The following is a 23,359-nucleotide window of genomic DNA, read 5'->3' on the forward strand; positions in this document are numbered from 1 at the left end:
TTTTCGCTTCGAGAAAAAGCACGCCCATAAAGAGCAATGCTTCGTGGGTTTATTCATTTCATTGCAGTCGTGACACACCAACATATCTGACCCAGTTCAGGCCCAGTTCTTGGTTGTTAACTTGGCTGAAACTTGGCCCAGATATGGTTCATGTTTGCTCTTCTCTGGGAGCCAGACTTGGTCCAGTCATGTATCTTAATTCACCGCAGCATGTGGGCCAAGCAAAAGCTAGCTGTGTGGGCCAGAGCTTGGAGATATTGTGTTATTTGGGTATTTAAACAAGTAAGAAGTAAAATCAGGAGCAAATAAAAAAACTCTCATACAGAAAATGAGTGAGAAAACAGACATGTGACATTAAACATGAAAATATTAAGATTCAGCAGACATTCAAAGAACTTACACTTCAGTCTATATAATGAGAATGTTAATGTGTTTTTGACTTTCGATGGATGTAAATTTAATGTAGTGCACTAAAATAAAGTATAAACCTGTGAAATAGCTTAAAATATGTGCTTGAATGATAAATAGCACATGTGTTAATGTTTGTTTTCTAATGCAAAGAATGTTCCTGCACATGTGGCCAAACCACCGTCATAAAAGCAAAAATGTGTGTTAACTGAGAAACATATGATAGTACAAAGTCTGAATGCACTTAAAAAGGCTCACAGTTCTGGGTCGATTGAGTCTCAAGAAGCTCTTCATGTCTCCTCCTGTCATGAGCTCCAGCAGGATGAAGCGTGGCAGGATCTGCAGACTGACGCCAATGCAGCGGACAATGTTCTGATGGCTGAACTTACTGCAGACACACAAGAAAACCCAAGTGAACTACTGACTGGAAGAACGAGTCAGCTTGATTTTCATACATCAAAACATGTCATAACAGTACTCAACCACAATTCTCAGATATGTGACCCTGGACCACAGAACCAGTCAAATTTTGGAAACGTACGAATTATAATTTTGGGATTTGTGTATTTCCTGAAAGTTAAATAAATTTGTTTTCTATTGATGTGTATTTTGTTAGGACAGGACAATATCTGGCCCAAATACAACTATTTGAATATCTGGAAAACACTAAGAAAATCCTGTTTGAATGAAGTTCTCAGCAATGCATGTTACTAATCCAAAAATGAGTTTTAATATATTTATGGTAGGAAATATTACAAAAGGCGACAAAGTGGCTCAGTGCTTGGCACTGTCGCCTCACAGCAAGAAGGTATGAAAGTAAATCAGTAGCAATACTCGAGAGCTTGCAAATGTAAATGTGAGCACTTGTGATAATAATATTTGTATGTGTAGGTTGAAATGTACACTTACAGCTCTGATGTGAACAGCTGAAATCCTCGATTTGCACACACACACAACAATCCACACACTTGTGTTTTAAATTGGAAGTTGCAGATTAATAGTTGTGTATTTGTAAAATGTCATTCACAAATACAAAGTGACAGACACACGTGTGCACGGCAAATTTGACTGCATCTTCGCTCTACAACCACACGTCGGCACTCACAACCTCTCAGATTTGTCAGTACAACTACAAATCTCCCGCGCTCTGACTTTTGCAACACATCTCCCGCGATCTCTGTAGCAGAACTCATCTGTGCACTCGCAGATGCAGAGGCGTGAGCAGCGCGGGGCGGGGCAGGTGTAAAGCTGTTTGATTGGCTGATGCCTGACCAATGAACAATGCCAGCAGCCAACAGGACTGAGGTGCAAAATAATAATTTCCCACGATTATTTCATTAGTTAGGGTTTATTTAAACTCTTTTCTGAAGAGATTCTTGTTAAAAATCATAAATTCTGTGGAAATGTACATACCAGTAAAAGAGCAGCAAAGCCAGTTTATTGGCTAGAGCCAGCCAATGAGATGGGGCGTTTCTGTTTGTCAGCACACAGGGCAGCTCACGTTGTTGGAGGCCTCGAGCAATCAGAGGGTAAGTTATGATTTTTAATAATTATCTATATGGTCAATACTGTTAGCTAAGCTAAGGACTGTGCTGGGTGCTTCTCTTGTTTGTTTCTTATATAAGAAAACAGTTATGAGTTATCTAGGAGCTGCTTTCAACCATGTTATATGGTTCTAAAGATACGATTCAACCCACATGAAATAAGAAGTTGTAATAGTATTTATAGTAAATAATATTACGTTTTTGAACCATACTAACTATAATAAACTGTATTATACTGTATATATTGCAGTATCTACAACTTTGTTAATGAATGCAACAGCACACTGTCATATTAACTAGCATGAACTTTAATGAATTGAAGTATACTTTATATGTAAAACCTAATACGTTTTAACGCAGTTTCATTTCTTTCTAATTTATACATCTACATGCATTACATCTGATTTAGGTCCACAACTTGCATCCTTCAACATGATATGTGTGTTCAAAGGAAGAGCAACTAGGTGAGGGAGACAGTGTCCATCGCTCGGCTGAGGGTCCACTTTGAGCATCTCATCTGCAGGGTTAAGCAACATAAGCTGAACAGTCATCATCTCTCTCTATTACAGCGAGCATCAACCAGCTTTACACAATGGCTTGCTTTCTGACCATTAGTAAAGGCTTGAGCAAATGATTAAAGAGGAGATAACATTTGATGGGTAATGATGAAGTTGGATTTACCACCTCCATCTCATTATGAACAAGGAAAAACCCTGAAATATTTCAATACAAGTAACTAGACATTTGCACTGCACTTATTTGGACTGTAAATTTTATTTGACAAATTACATTCCCTTACAGAACAGGTGTCAAACTCAGTTTCTGGAGGGCTGCAGCTTTGCAAAGTTTAGTTCTAACCCTAATTAAACACACCTGGTCAAACTAATTGAGTCCTTCAGGTTTGTTTGAAACTTTCACTTAAGTGTTTTGAAGCAGGGTTGCAACTAAAAACGTGCAGGGTTACGGCCCTTCAGGAACTGAGTTTGACACCCCTACCTTATAGTAAAGTGTAAAAATACTACATTAAACAATTATCAAAATAAAAGTTGTGTGTGTGGGTGAGTGTGTGTTTTGTTCAAATCTGTAGTCATCTTGGCAGGTAAAAAGAGAAAATAAAGTCGGCTTCCTCTTGAATGATCTGAATCATTTTGAAGTGTTTGTAGATTAGTTGCACCTAGTTGCTCTTCCTTTGAACACACATATCATGTTGAAGGATGCAAGTTGTGGACCTAAATCAGATGTAATGCATGTAGATGTATAAATTAGAAAGAAATGAAACTGCGTTAAAACGTATTAGGTTTTACATATAAAGTATACTTCAATTCATTAAAGTTCATGCTAGTTAATATGACAGTGTGCTGTTGCATTCATTAACAAAGTTGTAGATACTGCAATATATACAGTATAATACAGTTTACTATAGTTAGTATGGTTCAAAAACGTAATATTATTTACTATAAATGCTATTACAACTTCTTATTTCATGTGGGTTAAATCGTATCTTTAGAACCATATAACATGGTTGAAAGCAGCTCCTAGATAACTCATAACTGTTTTCTTATATAAGAAACAAACAAGAGAAGCACCCAGCACAGTCCTTAGCTTAGCTAACAGTATTGACCATATAGATAATTATTAAAAATCATAACTTACCCTCTGATTGCTCGAGGCCTCCAACAACGTGAGCTGCCCTGTGTGCTGACAAACAGAAACGCCCCATCTCATTGGCTGGCTCTAGCCAATAAACTGGCTTTGCTGCTCTTTTACTGGTATGTACATTTCCACAGAATTTATGATTTTTAACAAGAATCTCTTCAGAAAAGAGTTTAAATAAACCCTAACTAATGAAATAATCGTGGGAAATTATTATTTTGCACCTCAGTCCTGTTGGCTGCTGGCATTGTTCATTGGTCAAGCATCAGCCAATCAAACAGCTTTACACCTGCCCCGCCCCGCGCTGCTCACGCCTCTGCATCTGCGAGTGCACAGATGAGTTCTGCTACAGAGATCGCGGGAGATGTGTTGCAAAAGTCAGAGCGCGGGAGATTTGTAGTTGTACTGACGAATCTGAGAGGTTGTGAGTGCCGACGTGTGGTTGTAGAGCGAAGATGCAGTCAAATTTGCCGTGCACACGTGTGTCTGTCACTTTGTATTTGTGAATGACATTTTACAAATACACAACTATTAATCTGCAACTTCCAATTTAAAACACAAGTGTGTGGATTGTTGTGTGTGTGTGCAAATCGAGGATTTCAGCTGTTCACATCAGAGCTGTAAGTGTACATTTCAACCTACACATACAAATATTATTATCACAAGTGCTCACATTTACATTTGCAAGCTCTCGAGTTTCGCAACTGATTTACCTTCATAAGAAGGTTGCTGTTTCGAGTCCTGGCTAGGTCAGTTGGCATTTCTGTGTGTAGTTTGTATGTTCTCCCCGTGTTGGCGTGGGTTTCCTCCGAGTGCTCAGGTTTCTCCCACAGTCCAAAAACATGCGCTATAGGTGAATTTAAAAAGCTACATTGGCCATAGTGTATGTGTGTTTATGTGAGAGAGTATGGGTGTTTCCAAGTACTGGGTTGCAGCTGGAAGGGTATCTGTGTAAAACATATGCTGGATAAGTTGGTGGTTTAATCCGCTGTGGCGACCTCTGATGAATAAAGGGACTAAGCCAAATGAATGAATGAATAAATATTCATAAATATTTTCATGGAACATGGTCTTTACTTCATATTTTAATAATGTATTGTAGGTATTAAAGAAAAATATCATTCTGACCAATACAATGGATTTTTGTCAAAAGCAAAGCAGTGCAACAAAAGACTGGTTTTGTGGTCCAGGTTCACATATGGTCATTCAAATGGGCTCTGTGTTTAACTGTTGAAAAGTAAATAATTTTGTTTATACTGGTCAGCACTGAAAGACTAGTGGTCTGAGCACCGTAACACAATGCCACTGTGCTGCAGGTATCCTGAGTTCAAGTCCCAGCTTTCTGACCTTTCCCAGTCCTATATATATAATATATATATATTGGAAGTAAAATTGGTGAAAAAGTAGAGGTATAGGACCGGGAAAGGTCAGAAAGCTGGGAACATGTTCAATACAGTCTTCACAAAGTTATTAGCCTCAAAATGTTATACAATATATACAGTGGAAGTCTGAATTATTAGTCCCCCTTTGAATTTTTTTTCTCTGTTGTTAAATATTTCCCAAATTATGTTTAACAGAGGAAATAAATTTTTACAGTATAACTTATATTTTTTTCTTCTGGAGAAAGTCTTATTTGTTTTATTTTGACTACAATAAAAGCAGTTTTTAATTATTTAAACACCATTTTAAGGACAAAATTATTAGCCATTTTAGGCTATATTTTTTTTCGATAGTCTATATATCATTATAAATTAACTTGCCTAATTACCCTAACCTGCCCAGTTAAACAAATTAACCTACTTAAGCCTTTAAATGTCACTTTAAGCTGTATAGAAGTGTCTTGAAAAATATCTAGTAAAATATTATTTACTGTCATCATGGCAAAGATAAAATAAATCACTTATTAGAAATGAGTTATTAAAACTATTATGTTTAGAAATGTGCTGTAAAAAAATCTTCCCTCCATTAAAAAGAAAACAGAGGAAAAAAATAAAGAGGGGGGCTAATAATTCTGACTTCAACTATATATATATCCCAGCACTCCAATGAATAAAGCTCAGTAGTACTAAAATCATTAGTATGAGCCCTCATTTTCTACAAGATTTATATAAAACAGGAACTAAATTTATTTATGCCCGTGTTCATGCATGTATTCATAAATAAATAAATAAATACATGAACACATAAACAAATGTATTTACATAAATTCCTAACTAACTAAATGAACTGACTAACTAAATAAATATTGTATTTGATTGGGGTTCATTCACATAAATATGCAATATTACATCATTTATTTATACCTAAATCTCAGGATTTCTGCACAAAGCCAAATCTAAATCAAAACATCCGCTGGTAGGAAATCACCAGTCTAACCCATGCGAATGAAGTATGAAGGATATGATGTTGTTCATTAACAACAGTATGATTTGCATAGAAAACATCTGTCTTGCCTGACTCAAAGAGGATGCCACAGCCTAAAAACAAACAACAGATGTGATCTAATCGCAGATTACATTTAAAACAAAAGGAACAGCTTTTATAGCCTCAAGTTTTGGTGACTGAGAGCAGAGGATTGGAATGACAATGCCCGATCGCCCCTTTTTCTGTCTGTCGCACACATGTTCTGTATAATCCAGCCAAAAATACCTCATGATCAGAGCCTCCATTAGGAAATCCATCTCATCCTGCTCAGAGCAGATTTCTGGAAGAGTCTGAGGAATGGAGAAAGATGAAAAACAGGATCAATTAACAGAAACCAGAAACCACTTTCAAAGGCAGATCTGGCAACCCTCACCTTTATAGCGACTTGCATGGCTGTGTTTTCTCCATTCATACCCAAAACCTGTCCTTCATACACTTCCCCAAAGGCACCGTGTCCCAACGCCCTACAGAAAGAGAGATATTATTACTTACAAGTGCAAACGCTGAGCTCATTTCCATTTCATTCACATCATCACAGAGATATTAAAGCAATATTTAATAGGCTGAATTTGATGCATACTGCAAACATCCAAACTGTCAGCACATTTTCTTTCTTAGTTTTTTATATAGTTATGAAAAGTCAACATTAGCGCTTTCTGTTATTCAACAGCATGTCAGATTTGCTGTCAACAGAGCTCAACTAACCCTGGATATTATTTCTGCCAAGGCTGCTTGTCCACAAAAGCATTTTTAAATTATATTGTATGAATTATTTTCAATGAAATTGCTGTTTTAGAAGAAAAGCAAAACAGTTGGATGCCAAAAGTTGAAGAATGACCAAAGTTTTGCATAAACAACGCTTATCCAGTGGCATTTCGGCACTCCCCGCTTACCCCTCTTTTGGGGCCCCCATTCTCAAGACATTTACAAACCACATGGAATTTTTATTATTATTTTTTTTTTAAAAACAAGAGTTTTGAATGATGTCTTGCATTTATCTATGCAACCAAATAGATAGTCTAAATAGACTTAGTCTTCAATCACAGAGCCCACCTTCATCGTGCTCTTGCAATGATATTTTACTGTAAAGAAATGTTCCTGTAGCCTACATATAAACTCATTTTATATTGTGTCAGGCTGCTAATAAGCCTGTTTATTCTGCAAGAACAACCGTGTACATGTACATTATGTTTTACATATTTATATTTTTACAGTACTTTTGATTTAAAAACATAAGAGACTCATTCATTCATTTATTTCAGTTCGGCTTAGTCCCTTATTTATCAGGGGTCGCCACAGCGCAATGAACCGCAAACTATTCCAAAATATGTTTTACTCAGCGGATGCCCATCCAGCCGAAACCCATTACTTGGAAACACTGATGAATTCACACACACACACACTGATGCACTACAGCCAAATTTGTTTACCCAATTCACTAAACATCTAAACATAGACATCTTGGCTAAAACAAGGTTGCATTCATGCAGTGTAAACATAATAGATGCAATAGAATAGCCCAAAACTAGAATAGTCAAATCAAATACACATGAATATACAACTAAACGTGAATTCAGTCTAATCTGTCTGATGATTAGACTAAATGTGGGCTATTTTAAGACATCTATTAGATTTTCACTGACCAAATACCAAGTTTAGCCTTATTTTAGCCAAGACATCCATGCTAGATGTCTATTAAATGTCTATTAAATGCAAAGTTGCTTGGTGGGTATCTGCAAGCTATGTCCAAGGCAGCATATACCTGAGGAGGGTGATGTTTTTACGCGGCACTTCCTTCAGTTCACTCAGAGAGGCTGCCTTTCCGAAATAACCATAGTTGGGGTTGTAGTCGGTCATGATGGTGGACGAGCGAATTTTGCTAAGCTTGTACTCTGGACTCTGCAGTCGAATCCTGACCGCATGCAGGTGGTTCTTCTTACGATAATATACTGCAAAAAGCCAAACACACACACACACACCAAGAATCAGCCAAAGTCATCATGCTTTTAAGAAGTTTTCTTCAGCCATAAATCCACTGCCTCAATTTGCATAATTGTTCATCTCAGAGTGCGATGTAGATAAGATTGTCAATATAGGCTTTCATGATGGTAATTTTCTAAGAGATACAGAACAACCAAGTGCACTTATTTCTTCCCTTGGAATTCTATCAAATTGTGCATTTTAAAGCCACTCGGATGAGGACTCAAGCTCTGGGCCTGGTTGCATGAAACCCTTATGCTAACAAACCCTTTACGGTTAAGGGTACCCTTAGTGAAAATTGAGATGCAAAAATTTTAAATTCAAATTAAATTCAAATTATATAAAGATTATATAATGTATATTTAAAGCAATTGTCAAATAATTCAAACCAAGAGCAATATATTTTGGTACAATGTATCATGCACAAGCATCAATGTTCCTTACTGTTTTTTCCAGAATTTCTTTATAGTTTGCCATTTTTTGTTTTTTGAACTCACCACTGCATTTTCATACTTTTTCACTACCTTTACTGTTCTACTTGCCAGCAAGATTTCAGGCTTTCATTCTGTGCAAATGAATAACTTCTGAATTATAGCGACTTTGGAGAGTTTATTCATGTTGCATATATATATATAAATAATTTAGCCTTTCTGTCCAGTTTGGTTAAATGTTTGTATTCTGTGATGTTTACTTTCTAAGTACAACTGTGCTTTTAGAAAATTTGGTTCATTGTCCTTACTGTAAAATGTAGTAACTATAGTAACCATGGCACATATTGCCGTGTGTTGACAGAAATTACAGTGCAACACAAAGTAAAATCACCTACTTTAGGTATGGATGACAGTTTAGTTTGTCGCAACACTCTAAATATAATATCTTGCCCCAGGGATTTTTCTCCCTTAGGGAGACCCCTGAGTTAAACAACTGAAAGCATTTCATGCAAGCGGGCTGTGGGTCTGTCTAAAGGATGTTGGGCAGGGTGGACTCACCCTCTGTGGAGGCTGCCCGTGTCCCCGATGCAGGTTGGTAGTCTGCTGGGGAGGAGGGCGCTGCGTGGAGGTGAGAGGTCCGCTTTTGCCCATCGGGCTGCTGGCGCAGAGGCGCGAAGCGAAGCTGGGGTGAGAAGGGGGGAAACCCAAGAATAGACTACCAGCCTGCATGGGGGAGAGCTCAGGGGAAGACACACAATTAGCGTCCAGCCAAGCTCTTATATCCAAGGACCCAGAGAACTCGCTCTGATACTTACTTGAGCTTTGAGGTCATGTCAAATGCCGAAAATAAAAAATCATTGGCAAAATTTTGTTGGTCTCCTTTAGATCTGTTACTTTGCAAGCACCTATAGTGCAACCAATCCAACTGCAGGTCCATTTAAGTGCAGTGTGTGATTTTATAGATGGTCCCCTACCTATTATTTTTCTGATTTCAAATTCTCAAAACTGATGTTTACATTGACACAATTTACAGTCTGTTCAAGGCACATATTTTACCAATGTACATGATCTCTGGGATCAAACCCATGACTATTGAATATGTCTAATTGTGTAGACACTGTTTTTATAAACATTCCTAAAAGAAAAGTTTACCTAAAAATTTAAATAACCTTATAATTTACTCATCCTTAAACCAACCTAGTTGGTAGTTCTATGACTTGAGTATCTTTCAGATCAACGCTTCTGGTTTAGTTTTACATTTTATCCTGGCTCTTCTATGCTGTATAAAGGTGTGGGGTAGTGGACCTTATTTGAAGCTTTTTTTTAAAAAATGAAACTAGCCACGAATACAATCCTGCAGTCAGATGTTTTAATGTTATAGTCAGTAGGCAGTTAAAAAAGGTCTAGGTCTAAAGGTGACCATCAAAATACAGTTACTGTAACCACGTTTTTTGAAAACATGCATGAGTGTTTTGGAAGTTGTGTCTTTATTTATTTTACAATTACATACAAAACAGGTCAAGGCACAGCATTTTATAGTTAGTGCACAAGTCAAACAGACAATACACTGTTTTTAAACAGAACATAAAGAGGCTACTTGATATTAAACATAGTCAATAAAAACTAAAGCACTTATACTAATGACAGTCCATTGCATACACAGAGTTTGAGCACACTGGAAGGCTGTTAGTTTAAGGCACATCTCGATTACATTAAGGATTTGGCCAATTGATTCACTGGGGTTAAATCTGGTTTATAACCAGAAAGATAATTATAATGATGACTATTGCACCCAATCCAATACAAAATATTGTTGTGTTATGAGCACAAGATGGCGTTTAGCTATCCAGAGCTTATTGACCTTTTTATTTTTATTAAGGTTTTTGGCCCATGTCTTGGATTAAATTACATACTAACAACAATCAAGTGATTAAAAAAATAATACTAATAATGATAACCTATGGACAAAAGGGTAACCAGGTGGTTAATGCTGATTGGCTGTGGATGTTTTATGATGTTAAGTGCTAATGTTATTACAGTGGTATGAACTCCCCTATTATTTTACACTTAGAGTCATTGTTTGATTTATTTATTTACATGTTTTCATTTACCATTATGGTGGTTTAAGCAGATTAAGCTGATGGTAAAACAACATTTTTTTAATATCTAACCAATTTACTAATCTTACTGCATACACTGTCATTCAAGTCTATGAAATTTCAAATGTAATGTTATAGGGGGAAAGGTACTGGTTATTTCTAAATGTTGATTATAGATTATATTAATTATAGCCAATGATTATATGTAATATGTATTTAAATAATAAGTCAAATCAATATAGCTTATTGGAAGTATTGAAAATTGTATATTTACAATTTCTATTGAATAATAATACAAAATATTTGATAATTTTATGATATCTTCTTAAAGTTGCTCACATTTATAGGGACAGTGCGCTATGACACTTATTATTCCCTCACTGTCCTCTGATGGAAAATAAACTTTCTTATTTTTCCTTTTTTGGAAGCACAAAATATAGTCGCAAGTACAAAACACACAAATGAAATAGCAGCAATTATAATGAATATACTATTCAGCACACATATTTTAAAAAAAGCCTTCAGGCTACAGTTAGCTTTGATATTAATTTGGCTTAATTGTTTATTTACATGCATTAATGTGTTAAGGTTAATGACAGTCCCTGTCTTAGTTCCCTACTCATTCCACCAAATGGGGTTGTGCAACACTACATATAGTAGTTAGATCTGCAAACTCAAGCAAGCAGTTTGTACAAATATTAAAAACACACTGTCCAAAAGCAAAGATCAAAACTGTCTGTTTTGTTGTTTATTCATTATTAACTGAAATGAACCAAACAGTAGAACAGTAAAAGAATATATTGTGAATACTGCTGCAGGTAGCTTATTTAGCAGAGCTTAATGTTTGCATAAACATACTGAATTTGAACTTCTTACAAATGGGTTTAAGTGAAATAAGATTCACAATTTTGGATTGGTAATAGTTGTAAATATTTTTTATAAAGTAATGTTTTATCACAAAAATGTAATGCTGTAAAATACTTGACATATACAATAAAATAATTAATTATTGTGGTGTAATGAAATTTGTCACACGATGCTTCAGAAATAATTCTAATATGTTGATTTGCTGCTCAAGGAACATTAATAATGTTATATAATGTTATAATTACTTAATGTTTACTTCACATTTTAATTCATATATATTTTAAGTACATTTTTAATGTCTTCTTGTTGAATAAAAAAACAACAAGAAAAATAAAACTCAAATAAAATAAAAATACTGATTCCAAACATTTGTATGGTAGCATACAGCAGGGAAAATAAGTATTGAACAAATCACCATTTTTCTCAGAAAAAATCAAATTGTCTGTTAAAATCATCAAATTCTCGGGTGCTGCTTACTAGAAATTTTCACTGGATGTTGGTAACAAAAAATCTATATATGCAAAGAAAACAAATCTAAGTAGTTTACAAATTAAGTTATGCATAATAAAATGAAATGACATAGGGAAAAAGTATTGAACACACGAAGAAAGGGTGGTGTACCTAGGCAGTGAAAACCCAGACTGCAACTGAAATCTCAGTAGTTATTCATCAACTCTTGGCTCTTTGTTACTGTAAATGAATATTTGCTTATTTCAACATCTACAGTACAATAGAAAGTTGATAAAAATGAAACCACGATGGATGTTTTAACAAAACAATGATCCAAAACACAGCCAAGGAAACTCTCAAATGCTTTCAGTTAAAGTGAATCAAGCAGTAGAATGGCCCGGACAATCACCGGATTCGAATCCAATAGAAAATACAAAATAAAGATCAGATTTGATAGACAAGACCCACAGAACTGCAAATGGTTTCTGCAGGTTTCTTTAAATCAAATTTAAGACTTTTTTCAAGACCCTTTTAATACCATTATAAAGGAAATTTTACACTTACTGTATACAGGGCTAAACACTAAGGATTTTTTATAATGGCCTGGTTACTTCTGCAAATAGTTTTTGTATTTGCAATTCAATTCAATTGTTTTTGCAATTCAAAATTTAAATATAAAAAAAAAGAAGTTTTGAGATGGATTTTAGGTGATTGGGTGTCGGCCGGATTGGGTAGCTTTATTTGGACAAAGCAAAATTAAGACATGGTTAAAATGATTTAAGATCTAAAACACAATAAATCAGTGAATTAAAAACATTTTAAAAGATTTTAAGACCCCGCGGACAGCTGCCATCATCAAAAAGGCCTTTTATTTAAAGTATTAAACATATTTCAGCAGTTCAGTACTTTCTCCTTGTGCCATTTCATTGCTATTACACGATTGCAAATAATTGTCAGTTTTTTTTATTTATTTATTTTTTTATATTTGTATTGTATGGATTTTTACCAAAATTTGGTCCCATTCCATGTCAACAGCTCCATTAGAAATATGATTTCCAGGAAAATACATGACATGTTCAATACTTACTGAATACTTCCCTGCTGTATACAGAACCTGCATATCAATTGCTGTTTCTTCAACAGTATTAAAGTGCCACTGAAATTCGAAATATGAAATTTCGTCACATACTAATTGTCCCTTAAAAGTTTAATTTCATGTCACAGTTCAGTTCATTTCACATATTCTACATTGATTTTGTAACATTAATGCCAATGAGGTTCCGACGATTTACCTTAAGTGTACTACATTTACACATAATTACGAGGGGAGTCATGAAAACATCACTTGTAATTTCTCTGCATGTTCTCACAATTACAGGTCCTACTGGCTCTAAAAGCACTGATGCTGAGCTTTCGGTGTTGTGTTCTTCAGGGAAATGCACTCGTACATGACTAAATGTGTCCTGTAACGTCATGAGCAGATAATAACAGCGGCATGTCATAGGCGGTGGAATGTGGAGGGCACCGAATTAACGCAGAACTGGAAGAGTCTCTTACTGAGAGTCAGGCTGGCACAGGTCAGAACGACACCGGTCACCACTGTGGACACGATCACTGCCATGATGAAGACCAGGGATGGAGGCCCGTCTGCCAGAGAGCCCATAGGAACCACTAGAGGAGGACACACCAAGGGAGAGGAGTTGTGTTGGAGATGTTTGTTGATAAATTGGCAGAGGCTGTGTTTGGTACCTGCGCAGGTGACGTTGTCTGGTGCCAGAACCTCGTCGCTGTCGCAGAGGCACAGGATGAGCTTGGTGTCTTCATCGCGCTTGCAGCTCTGGGTTTTACAGTGGCTGCAGTTCAGATAGACCACAATTTCAGCTTCGCCGTGACTCTCCATGGCTAGGGAACATGAAGATTGACAAAAAAAAATTATGTTTGACGAAACTGCTTTGAGTTAGTCGATAAAAAAATAAATTGTGTTTTTTGTTGGTATTTTCCTTTGATACTGTACCAATTGTTACCATAGTAAAACACATTTTAAGCAGATATTTTACATGTTGTTAAGAAAGTTTATGAATATGAAAATATGAAACTTTTTTGTTAGTTACTAAATACTATAAAATATATATATATATATATTTTTTTTTTAATATATATATATATATATATATATATATATATTTTTTTTTTTTTTTTTTTTTTTTTTTTATTTATACAGTTGCAATCAGAATTATTTTTTTCTTTTTTAAATATTTTCTAAATGATGTTTAACAGAGCCAGGACATTTTCATAGTATGTCTGATATTTTTTTTCTTATGGAGAAAGTTTTATTTGTTTTGTTTTAGCTACAATAAAAGCAGTTTTTAATTTTTTAAAAACCATTTAAGATGAAAATGTTTAAACCCTTTAAGCTATATTGTTTCGATAGTATACAGAACAAACCATCATTTTACAATGACTTGCCTGATTATTCTAACCTGCCTACTTAAATTTAAAAAAAAATTATTTAGAAAGTTTGTTAGCAGAAATGACAATAAGTCAATTTTAGATATTCAATTTTTTCAGACCTTAAAAATTAGGTAAATGCAATCGCAATTTCAAAGGAATATGCAACAATTTAGATTTTTGCCATTATCGTGCAGCCCAAATTCTAATCGGTTGTAATTATTTAAGGCAGGGGTTCCCAAACTTTTCAGCCCGCATCCCCTAAAATAACAATACCAGTGACTCACGACCGTCAAATTCCTCTTAGGTGGTTATATGCAATATGCAAATGTTGCTCATACAACAATAGGCTAATATAAACATGAGCATATTGACAAGAAAAAAAAGTGCAGTCTAACAACCATATCAGCTTTCATTCATTCATTTTCCTTTCAGCTTAGTCTCTTTATTAATCAGGGATCGCCACCCCCAACTTATCCAGCATTTGTTTTACACAACGAATGCTCTTTCAGCCACAACCCAACCAGCAACCCAACACTGGGAAGCTCTTACATTCACACACAATACACTAAGGCCAATTTAGTTGATTCAATTCACCTATACAGCATGTGTTTGGATTTGTGGGGGAAACTCATATTATTTTTACGGTCATTTATTAACTTAATATTAACCTCAACTTAAGAGACTGGTGGACACAATGTTTTCAGCACACGTTTATTGCTGGTTAAATTTTGGAGACCGCCACTCAGAGATCATCCTCAGTATTCAGTATTGTGGCCTGTATTTATTTTTTATGTATTTGATTGCCATAAAGGTGTCAGAAAGTTTAGCCTGGTGCTATAAAATCAATCTGCTCTAGCTGATGCTATTGCTGTGCTATTAATCTAATGTAAACACACCAATTCTATGAAAAAATAATAATAATTTAAAGGCTGATGGCTTTTCATTTGCATGTTGTTGTATTTTACTATTATTTTTAGTTATGGTTAAAATATGATATTTCTAAATAGTTAAAATCACCAAGCGACCCCCTATCATTGTGCCACTACACCCCAGGGGGTCCTGACCTCCACTTTGGAAACCACTGATTTAAGAAAACAACCACTGAAAATGGGGCTTAACAACAGTCGGTTGTCTGTCTACTTGAGAGTAATGGTGTGCTGCAGAGGGTTAATTATTACAATATTTTTTTACTAGATTTTTTACATGTCATAAAAATGTTTTGGGTTTGGTAGGCAGTAGGCATGGTTAGCACTGTTGCCTCACAGCAAGAAGGTCGCTAGTTCCAGGGATGGGCAGTATGTATGAAACATGTATTTCAAATACATATTTTAAATCCAAAATAGTATTTTGTAATTTGTATTTGATAGGGCTGATGAAAATGGATTAATATTTTGAATTAAAATACTTTAGTGTCTTGTATTTTTGTATTTTTTAAATACTGCAAAGTACTTTGTAGGAAATCTATATCAAGACATCATATGAATGCACCCTCTGATTGGTGCTTTAAATGTTATTGACTCTTCCATTTAAAAAAGAATTTAAAAAATCTTAAGATAAAGAGTATATTGTATAAATAATAGTAGTTTTGAATGGATTGCTGATGCTAAATATTTGTTGTTAAAACAAACAGCATAAAAATTACAGTGGCGATTCCTACAATACTTCATTGGCTGTTTGAAATGGCAGTAGTTGATCAGTTGGTCCACTGTAAAGTTGATGAAGAGGAGAGATGTAATCCTTAAAATGTCACAACATGTGAAAAACAAATATTTAATAATCAAAAACACCTAATGCAGTTTTAACGTTGAGTATTGAAGATACTGTATAGAGTGAATTAAGTCAAAAGCAATTGGCCCTAGTGTGTGTGTGTGTGTGTGTGTGTGCATGTGTGCGTGTGTGTGTGTGTGTGTGTGTGTGTGTGTGTGTGTGTGTGTGTGTGTGTGAATGCGAGAGTGTATGGTTGTTTTCAAGTACTGGGTTGTGGCTGGAAGGGCATCTGCTGCTAAAACATATGCCGAAACAGTTGGCAGTTCATTCCAATGTGGTGACCCCTGAAAAATAAGGAACTAAGCCGAAGAAAAATGAATGAATGAATGAATGAATGAACGGATGAATGATTTGAGTTTTTTGGGCTTGGACATACAAGATTTCAGCTCAACAGTGACAACTAACTATATGACATTATATTCAAATATTTGTTAACATTATAGACATTCACTTAGAAATCCATGTAATGATTATAGCAAACAAATAATTAGTAAACAGTTTAGTAAATTATGTTGTAATGGCAAAAACAAAAACTTTCATGAAGCATCTACAAAACCCGTGCTTGACCTCACAAGCGACAGTCAGTCTGAAATATGCCCCTTTAACTGCAAACACACTTGTGGTAATAAAGAGTGGCGCCACCTTTAATAAGCCACATAAGGTCCTCTATTATCTACCACGAGTAACATTTTCTCAATTTCACATTCATTTAGATAATCAGAGTTTGTGTGTGTGTGTGTGTGTGTGTGTGTGTGTGTGCATGTGTGTGTGTGTGTCTGAAGCCTTCTATCTCAATGCACTACACTTCTGTGAGAAAAACAATAACTCCAAATGCACGATGGGTGTTTTGAAAAAGCACTAAAGAATTTGGTGGATTTATTGCAATTTAAAGGCCTGTTCACATCAAAAGTGGTAATTATGAAGATAAACATAACAATAATTACATTAGCATCCACACTAACAGATGATATAACTCTGTTAATTCTAAGTGTGCGCTGCATATTTGTGTCTGCTGCTTTAAATGCTCAAACTCTTTAGAAGCGATTGGATTCCTAAAAACTGAAATATCCGTTCCTGTGCTATTTATACTAAGAATTTTTAGTGTTATACCCATCTTCCTTGGTCTATCTATCTATCTATCTATCTATCTATCTATCTGTCTGTCTGTCTGTCTGTCTGTCTGTCTGTCTGTCTGTCTGTCTGTCTGTCTATATATCCATCTATCTATAATACAGTACTGCACTTGCACTTGCTCTTACTGCTTTTGCAATAAAAACAACATATGAAGAGTTCAGATGCAAAAACCTCTAAGTGCCATCTGACATTTTCTTCTAATATTAGTGTTTTACTCAGGCTCCTATTTCTTGATTCAGTAATTTCACTTTTATGGCAAAAATAGGTTATTTTCTATACTTTTAACATAGAATAACTAAAGATAAACATAAGAGGCTGAGAAAAATGCTCATTGTAGAAGAAAATTTCAGGTGGCACTTGAAGTTTTTGCATCTGAACTCCTCACATTTTGTGACTATATATAATTAAACATATAATTAAATTAAATATTAAATATACATTAAACCTTTAAAATAACACAAGTGTCATTTAATGTCACAAGTACAAGTCTACATCACTATACATAGTCAAGATTGGGTTAAGTCTGACCTGCCAGAGGTTGCAGAAATATCTTTCCCATGGGGTGAACAAAAGAGAGGCCATCTTGTCCATCTGCTGAGATGTCGTCAAGAAGAGGTGCATCACCACCTGGAAAACGGTAACAGAAAAAAATTATATACAGATTTACTAACAGCATATACCAGTACCAAAAATATTGCTGACTTAATTTTGTATAAGTTTAAAAATTTAGTTGAAACCTGATTAACTAATTAAAAAAAGTTTGAGCAACATCACATGTTTGTTGTCTTGACTTCTTGTCATTAAGATTTTTACAGTGTACTTTCAGGGTAAAGATACTGTATGTGAATTTGTTTCTCTTTCAGATACAATATTTTGGGTGGACAGTGTTTTAAAATCATGCAATGCAATGTACTTTTTTACTAATGCCTAAAAAACTGCATGTTTTCACCATTTTGTGCCAGTGCTGTAGTCATTGGTTTATGGCCTGTGTTAGTCATTATGTAAATTCCCCTCCATCTGTGTTCTTTAATTTGAGCATTCGTCAGCAGATCACTTACAAACCTGTCCACTTTGACCTGTGCTTTAATGGGACTGCACTCTTCTTCTCTGGTCCTAAACCATTAAATCAGCCACAACCTCAAACTGAAAAAATAAGCTTTTAATGGGTGTATAAAACACATATGATGACTTAATAGCGGTAGAATAATCTTTAAAAAAAATAAGAAGAAACATCAAAGTGGGTAATTTTTGTGTTAACTTCCTATAAATCTTTATTTTACAATCTATGTTTCAGAAAAACTTAACAGTAAGCATCAATAATGATTCTGAACATTTAAAAACAAGATCTCAAGCTTTAAACTTCCCCTTTAACTGCCCTACTAAGAATAAAAAAATGGTAGATTGCATTTCTTAACTCCTAATGTCACTAGTTAGCACAATCAATGGATTTTTTTTTCAACACATACCATAATTTCTAAAATATCAACTTCTACCAAATGACTGATTTGTTGGTCTAAGGTAAAAAATACTGGAACTAATATATATATACACACTATGAAAAATATAAAAATATGAAGCGTAAAGCCAATTTATCCCAAAACATAATCAAAATAAAACATTTTTGAATATTAAATCTTAGTTTTTTGAAGTATGCCATAAAATGTTTCAGATTATTGATTAACACGCTTTCTTGTTATCGTTTTATTTTTTAAGTCAAGTTTAGTCAAGTGTAGTGTTGCAACAGGATTATGTTTATTTGATTCTTTGGAATGGCAGTAAGAAGCAGGCAGATAAAGGATTAAGGTTAGTGTACTATTCACCTTATTCTTTGCCGACGAGCGGGCAAAACCATTTGAATCTTTTTGGCTTGAGACTTCCGGTCTCACTCATTTCCATTAATTTTTAGACATTAAAAACTGCTCGTTACGCTGCTTGATTTTGCAAACTGATATTTTCTTATTATATTATTCTACTTGGTGTGTAAAGGCATGTAAACATTTGTTTGTAGAGCAAGTAGTTTGAACGTTTTCTGCAGTTTATTATTCCTAGTCATTTCTCCCAAAGGCGACTGAATCAGAAGTTCTAAAGCAATCTCCAAAACAGGCGCACTTCCGCATTTTAGAATAAGGTCAAAAAGGGCACTGTAAACACTGTAAAAATCAGTTAATGAATAGTCACTCATAGCTTAAAATTCACAGTTTTATTTGCAAATTACTTTGGATTTCTGCTTTGGCAAAGTGTGATGTTGAGAATGTGACTACATTTTTAACAAAGTGACATTTATTGACATTTATAGTCTATAAGATTTAAAAAATAAATAAATTACTTTTGAAATTATTTATACAGTAGCATGCCTTCAACATTTGAATGTACTTTAGGTGTCCTACATCAGCTGGACATCTGCGGATGCTAATGAAGTTCTTTTGAACATCCCATTCACCCAGTCCTGATCCAACCCAATTTAAAGATTGGAGTAATGACACTGAAGTATTGATGCATCACAGAAATAAACTCCATTTAAAAGTACATCCAAACTAATAAAAGGACTTTACATAATAATAATAATTCACAAACTATAAATTTCCACCACTTTAAGAGCATAGGAGACTTTTCAAAATTCCACCCATCCCAAAACGTTTAAACAGTAGTGTATATTTCTACTTTACAATAATAAAACTGTTTCAAAAAACAACAAATTCTGACAGCTTACTGTGGCCTCAGCCAGAAACGAGTAACTCCAGATTTGAAGCCAAAATTGTATTTGTACGGTTGCTGTTATGACATGTGCAAGTGTTTTTAATCTAACATTCACCTCTGTATCCTCCACCGCCCCCTCCAGCGGAGCACGCGCCTCCTCCTCCTCCGAATCCTCCAAATGTAGCCCATCCCAGCACTGACAAAGCCTCAGGACAGGATGAGCCTCCTTGACCCCCTTCAACAAGAGATTTCCCTGCCCATGAGAGAGAGGACACGTCGCTCCATCCACCTCCTCCACCTAAAAACACACACAAAAACAGAAAACATGTTTCTGAACTGCTGGTTTAGCTAATGTTTACTCAGTGCTGCTCATTTTAGAATAAAAATGTAAATTTCTTTGGTTTGAGGATGCAAAAAACAGTGACAACAGTGTTTGCTCTTAAACTTTTTTTTGACTATGTTTGTCTGTAATACGAGAGTCCAGAATTGACAGACATTCATTTTTTAAAAAGCAATCCCACAAAACATTCAACACAACTTAAAGGATGATGTGATCCTCATGTTTAAACTAAAGAGAAACATCGTAATTTAGTGAAAAAAATTAAAACTGGTTTGTTGCAAATGGAATTAAGACGCCCATAAAACATTCATAAATAAGGACTCGGCTGGAACTTGCTGGAATAATTCTTGTCCTTCATAGAAATCTAAACCACAGAGTAATTGCTTGCATTCAAAGAAAACAAAATCAATGCCAAATCCCATTAAACAAGCAGTGAGCAGCCACTCACACCAATGCTGGAAATATGCTGGATATCTACACTTTAAAGAGTGAATAAGTTGTATTTAGTGGCTATGAAATGCAAGGGAAAACAATTAAATATTAACTGATTATATTGCAATCAGTGTGTACTTTGTTTTCTGGCTGTGAGCTTTTCATTATTTGATGATATAATAATTTATTTACTTATTTGCTTGTTAAAATAAAACTAGACTCTTTATTGTAATATGTAGAAGCCTTTTTCAACAATGACTGGAAGATTAGGGGGGGTAGATTTGTTAAACCAAATTACTGTACAGAGAGAGTTATATTCCTTTATTACCATTTTTAAATGTCTGAAATTAGGAATGCTCCAGCAGAAGGCATATTGTGTGTATTTTGATGTAAACTATTATTTCATAGGGGCGGCACAGTGGCTCAGTGGTTAGCACTATTGTAGAGTTTGCGTGTTGTGCGTGTGGGTTTCCTCCGGGTGCTCCGGTTTCTCCTACAGTCCAAAGACATGCGCTATAAGTAAATTGAATAAACTAAATTGGCCCGTAGTGTATGTGTGTGTGTGTGTGTGAGTGTGTGTGTGTGTGTGTGTGTGTGTGTGTGAATATCAGAGTACAGTATATGGGTGTTTCCCAATACTTAGGCTGGAAGGACACCCACCATGTAAAACATATGCTGAAATAGTTGGTGGTTTATTCTGCTGTGGTGACCTCTGAAATAACGACTAAGCCAAAGGAAAATGAATGAATGAGTATTATTTTATAATGTGAAGATTTAATGTTAATGATTAATGATTTAAAATTAATGATTTGAAGATTTGATTTTAAGTATCATTTTTAGCATTTACATGCATATTACTACTGTATATAAAAATAAATACATGTTTAGTTACATATATTTGTGTGACTGTGTTTTTTGTTAATGGTGAGTACACAATAGAAAAATTCTGCTTAGCCAGCAGCAGCCCTGAGTCTAAACAAAACATTTATAACAAACTGACATGGCAACACTACACCGGTGAACACCGTGAAACATCTGCTGTCAGTGGTTCATTCAAATGCCACAACATGACGTATGTTCGGTGCTATAATTTTAAATTGGTCAAAAATAGAGCATTCCAAACTGGTGAGATTCCTCAGAGTTAATTGGGTTCAGAATCAGAAGTGAGTCATGTTCTATACACATACAGAATGATAATTTTAGGAACTTTAGGTAGTTACTTATTAAAATAAATGTCTCACCCATAATACTTCACAGTCTCTCTGTGACCATATTAGGTTATGTCACTGTCAACTTATTTCTGCTTTTTAATCATTACTTTAAAACTTCATATACAGTTGAATACAGAATTATTAGCTGTCCTGAATTATTAGACCCCTGTATATTTTCTCTGAATTTCTGTTTCTGGTTTCTGTTTTTTCAACTAACTAATTTTCAAAAAACAAATTTCTAATAACTGATTTCTTTTAAGTTTGGCATGATGACAGTACATGCTATTTTACTGGACTGGTGATCGCCTAGGGCTTCATCTCCTTGAAGACCCCCTCCCCTCTTTTCTTTTGTCTGCAACAAACACCACCCAACACCTCTCCACCCCCCGATTTTCACTTTCATCTGCAACAACCCAAACACCCCACATCCCACCGCTGCTCTTCACTTAAGTCCGCAAAAGGGCAGCAAAAACACCATGAGGGCGGCACGATCATCATTTGCCAAGGCCCCAGTTAAGCTTGCACTGCTACTGTTACTGGATTTTATTCAAGATACTACTATTCAGCTTAAAGTGACATTTAAAGGCTTAACTAGGTTAATTGGGATTATCAGGCAAGTTAGGGTTAATTAGGCAGAGGTTTGTTCTGTAGACTATCAAAAAAATATTGCTTAAGAGGCTAATAATATTGACCTTTAAAATGGTTTTAAAAAAATAAAACTGCTTTCTCCAGAGGAAAAAATGTCATAGGAAATGCAGAAAAAAATTCCTTGCACTGTTAAACATCATTTGTGAAATATTTAAAATAAAAAAAATTTGCAGAGGGGCAAGTAATTTTAAATTCAACCGTATTTATATACATATATTCAGATAGTGCTGTAAAGATATTGTACAGTACCTGCTGCTCCAGATCTGCCACTGACACCAGAAACGGTGGTGTCATTCTCGTACTGTTCCCGAAAACTCTGGTCCTGGCTGCTTTCTGGATCCTCAAGGTAGGCCTTTCCTCCCCCTCCAGCTGCAATCAGCAAAGGAAGTGGTTGCCCGTTCTCCATCTGCCCCCGGGCATCCCAAAAACAACAACAGAGTTATTTTCATTCAAATAACACAAAAGGACTCCAGTGACTCTCTCATTTCCATCAGTGTTCCAACTCTGATGACTCCAAATTATTCCAGGATGTCTCAAAAATGCTTGTCTAGACAGGCACTATCAGAAGACAACTGCTGTCCACATGGCGCCGCTCAAGGGGACTCGCAAGGTTGTTTTTAAAAGATGTGTTTGATACAAAAGACAGGAAGAAAAGAAAGATCTTACCCGATATATATATGTGGCTCCCCCTCCACCGCCGCCACCCCCTGCCCACTTCAAGGCTGAACCGTCGCTGTCAAAACCATCTTCAATCACAGACGACTCGCCCAGACAGATTTTATGGGTTTGGGGGTTCCTCTGTGCAGAAATGAACAAAACAGAA

At 35.3% G+C, this 23,359-nt stretch overlaps 2 protein-coding genes across 4 annotated transcripts in view; one reads left to right on the top strand and one right to left on the bottom strand.

Moving 5' to 3' along the window:
* LOC147839992 (uncharacterized) overlaps window positions 1-23,359 on the top strand; it is a 782,854-nt gene that overhangs the window by 121,192 nt on the left and 638,303 nt on the right. The gene's annotated exons all lie outside the window — the stretch shown is intronic.
* Window positions 1-23,359, bottom strand: part of ltk (leukocyte receptor tyrosine kinase) — a 141,120-nt gene that overhangs the window by 9,539 nt on the left and 108,222 nt on the right. For 2 of the 3 annotated variants that reach the window (NM_001442458.1, NM_001442457.1), the window contains 10 exon segments: window positions 667-796; window positions 6,255-6,319; window positions 6,403-6,493; window positions 7,792-7,978; window positions 13,414-13,527; window positions 13,606-13,758; window positions 17,737-17,835; window positions 20,021-20,203; window positions 22,786-22,942; window positions 23,203-23,334. In NM_001442458.1, coding sequence (NP_001429387.1) covers window positions 667-796; window positions 6,255-6,319; window positions 6,403-6,493; window positions 7,792-7,978; window positions 13,414-13,527; window positions 13,606-13,758; window positions 17,737-17,835; window positions 20,021-20,203; window positions 22,786-22,942; window positions 23,203-23,334 — 1,311 coding nt within the window. 3 annotated transcript variants of the gene reach the window in all.

The sequence above is a fragment of the Danio rerio genome, chromosome 17, assembly GCF_052040795.2.
Source record: "Danio rerio strain M-AB ecotype USA chromosome 17, GRCz13ab, whole genome shotgun sequence".
NCBI classification, from domain to species: domain Eukaryota; kingdom Metazoa; phylum Chordata; class Actinopteri; order Cypriniformes; family Danionidae; genus Danio; species Danio rerio.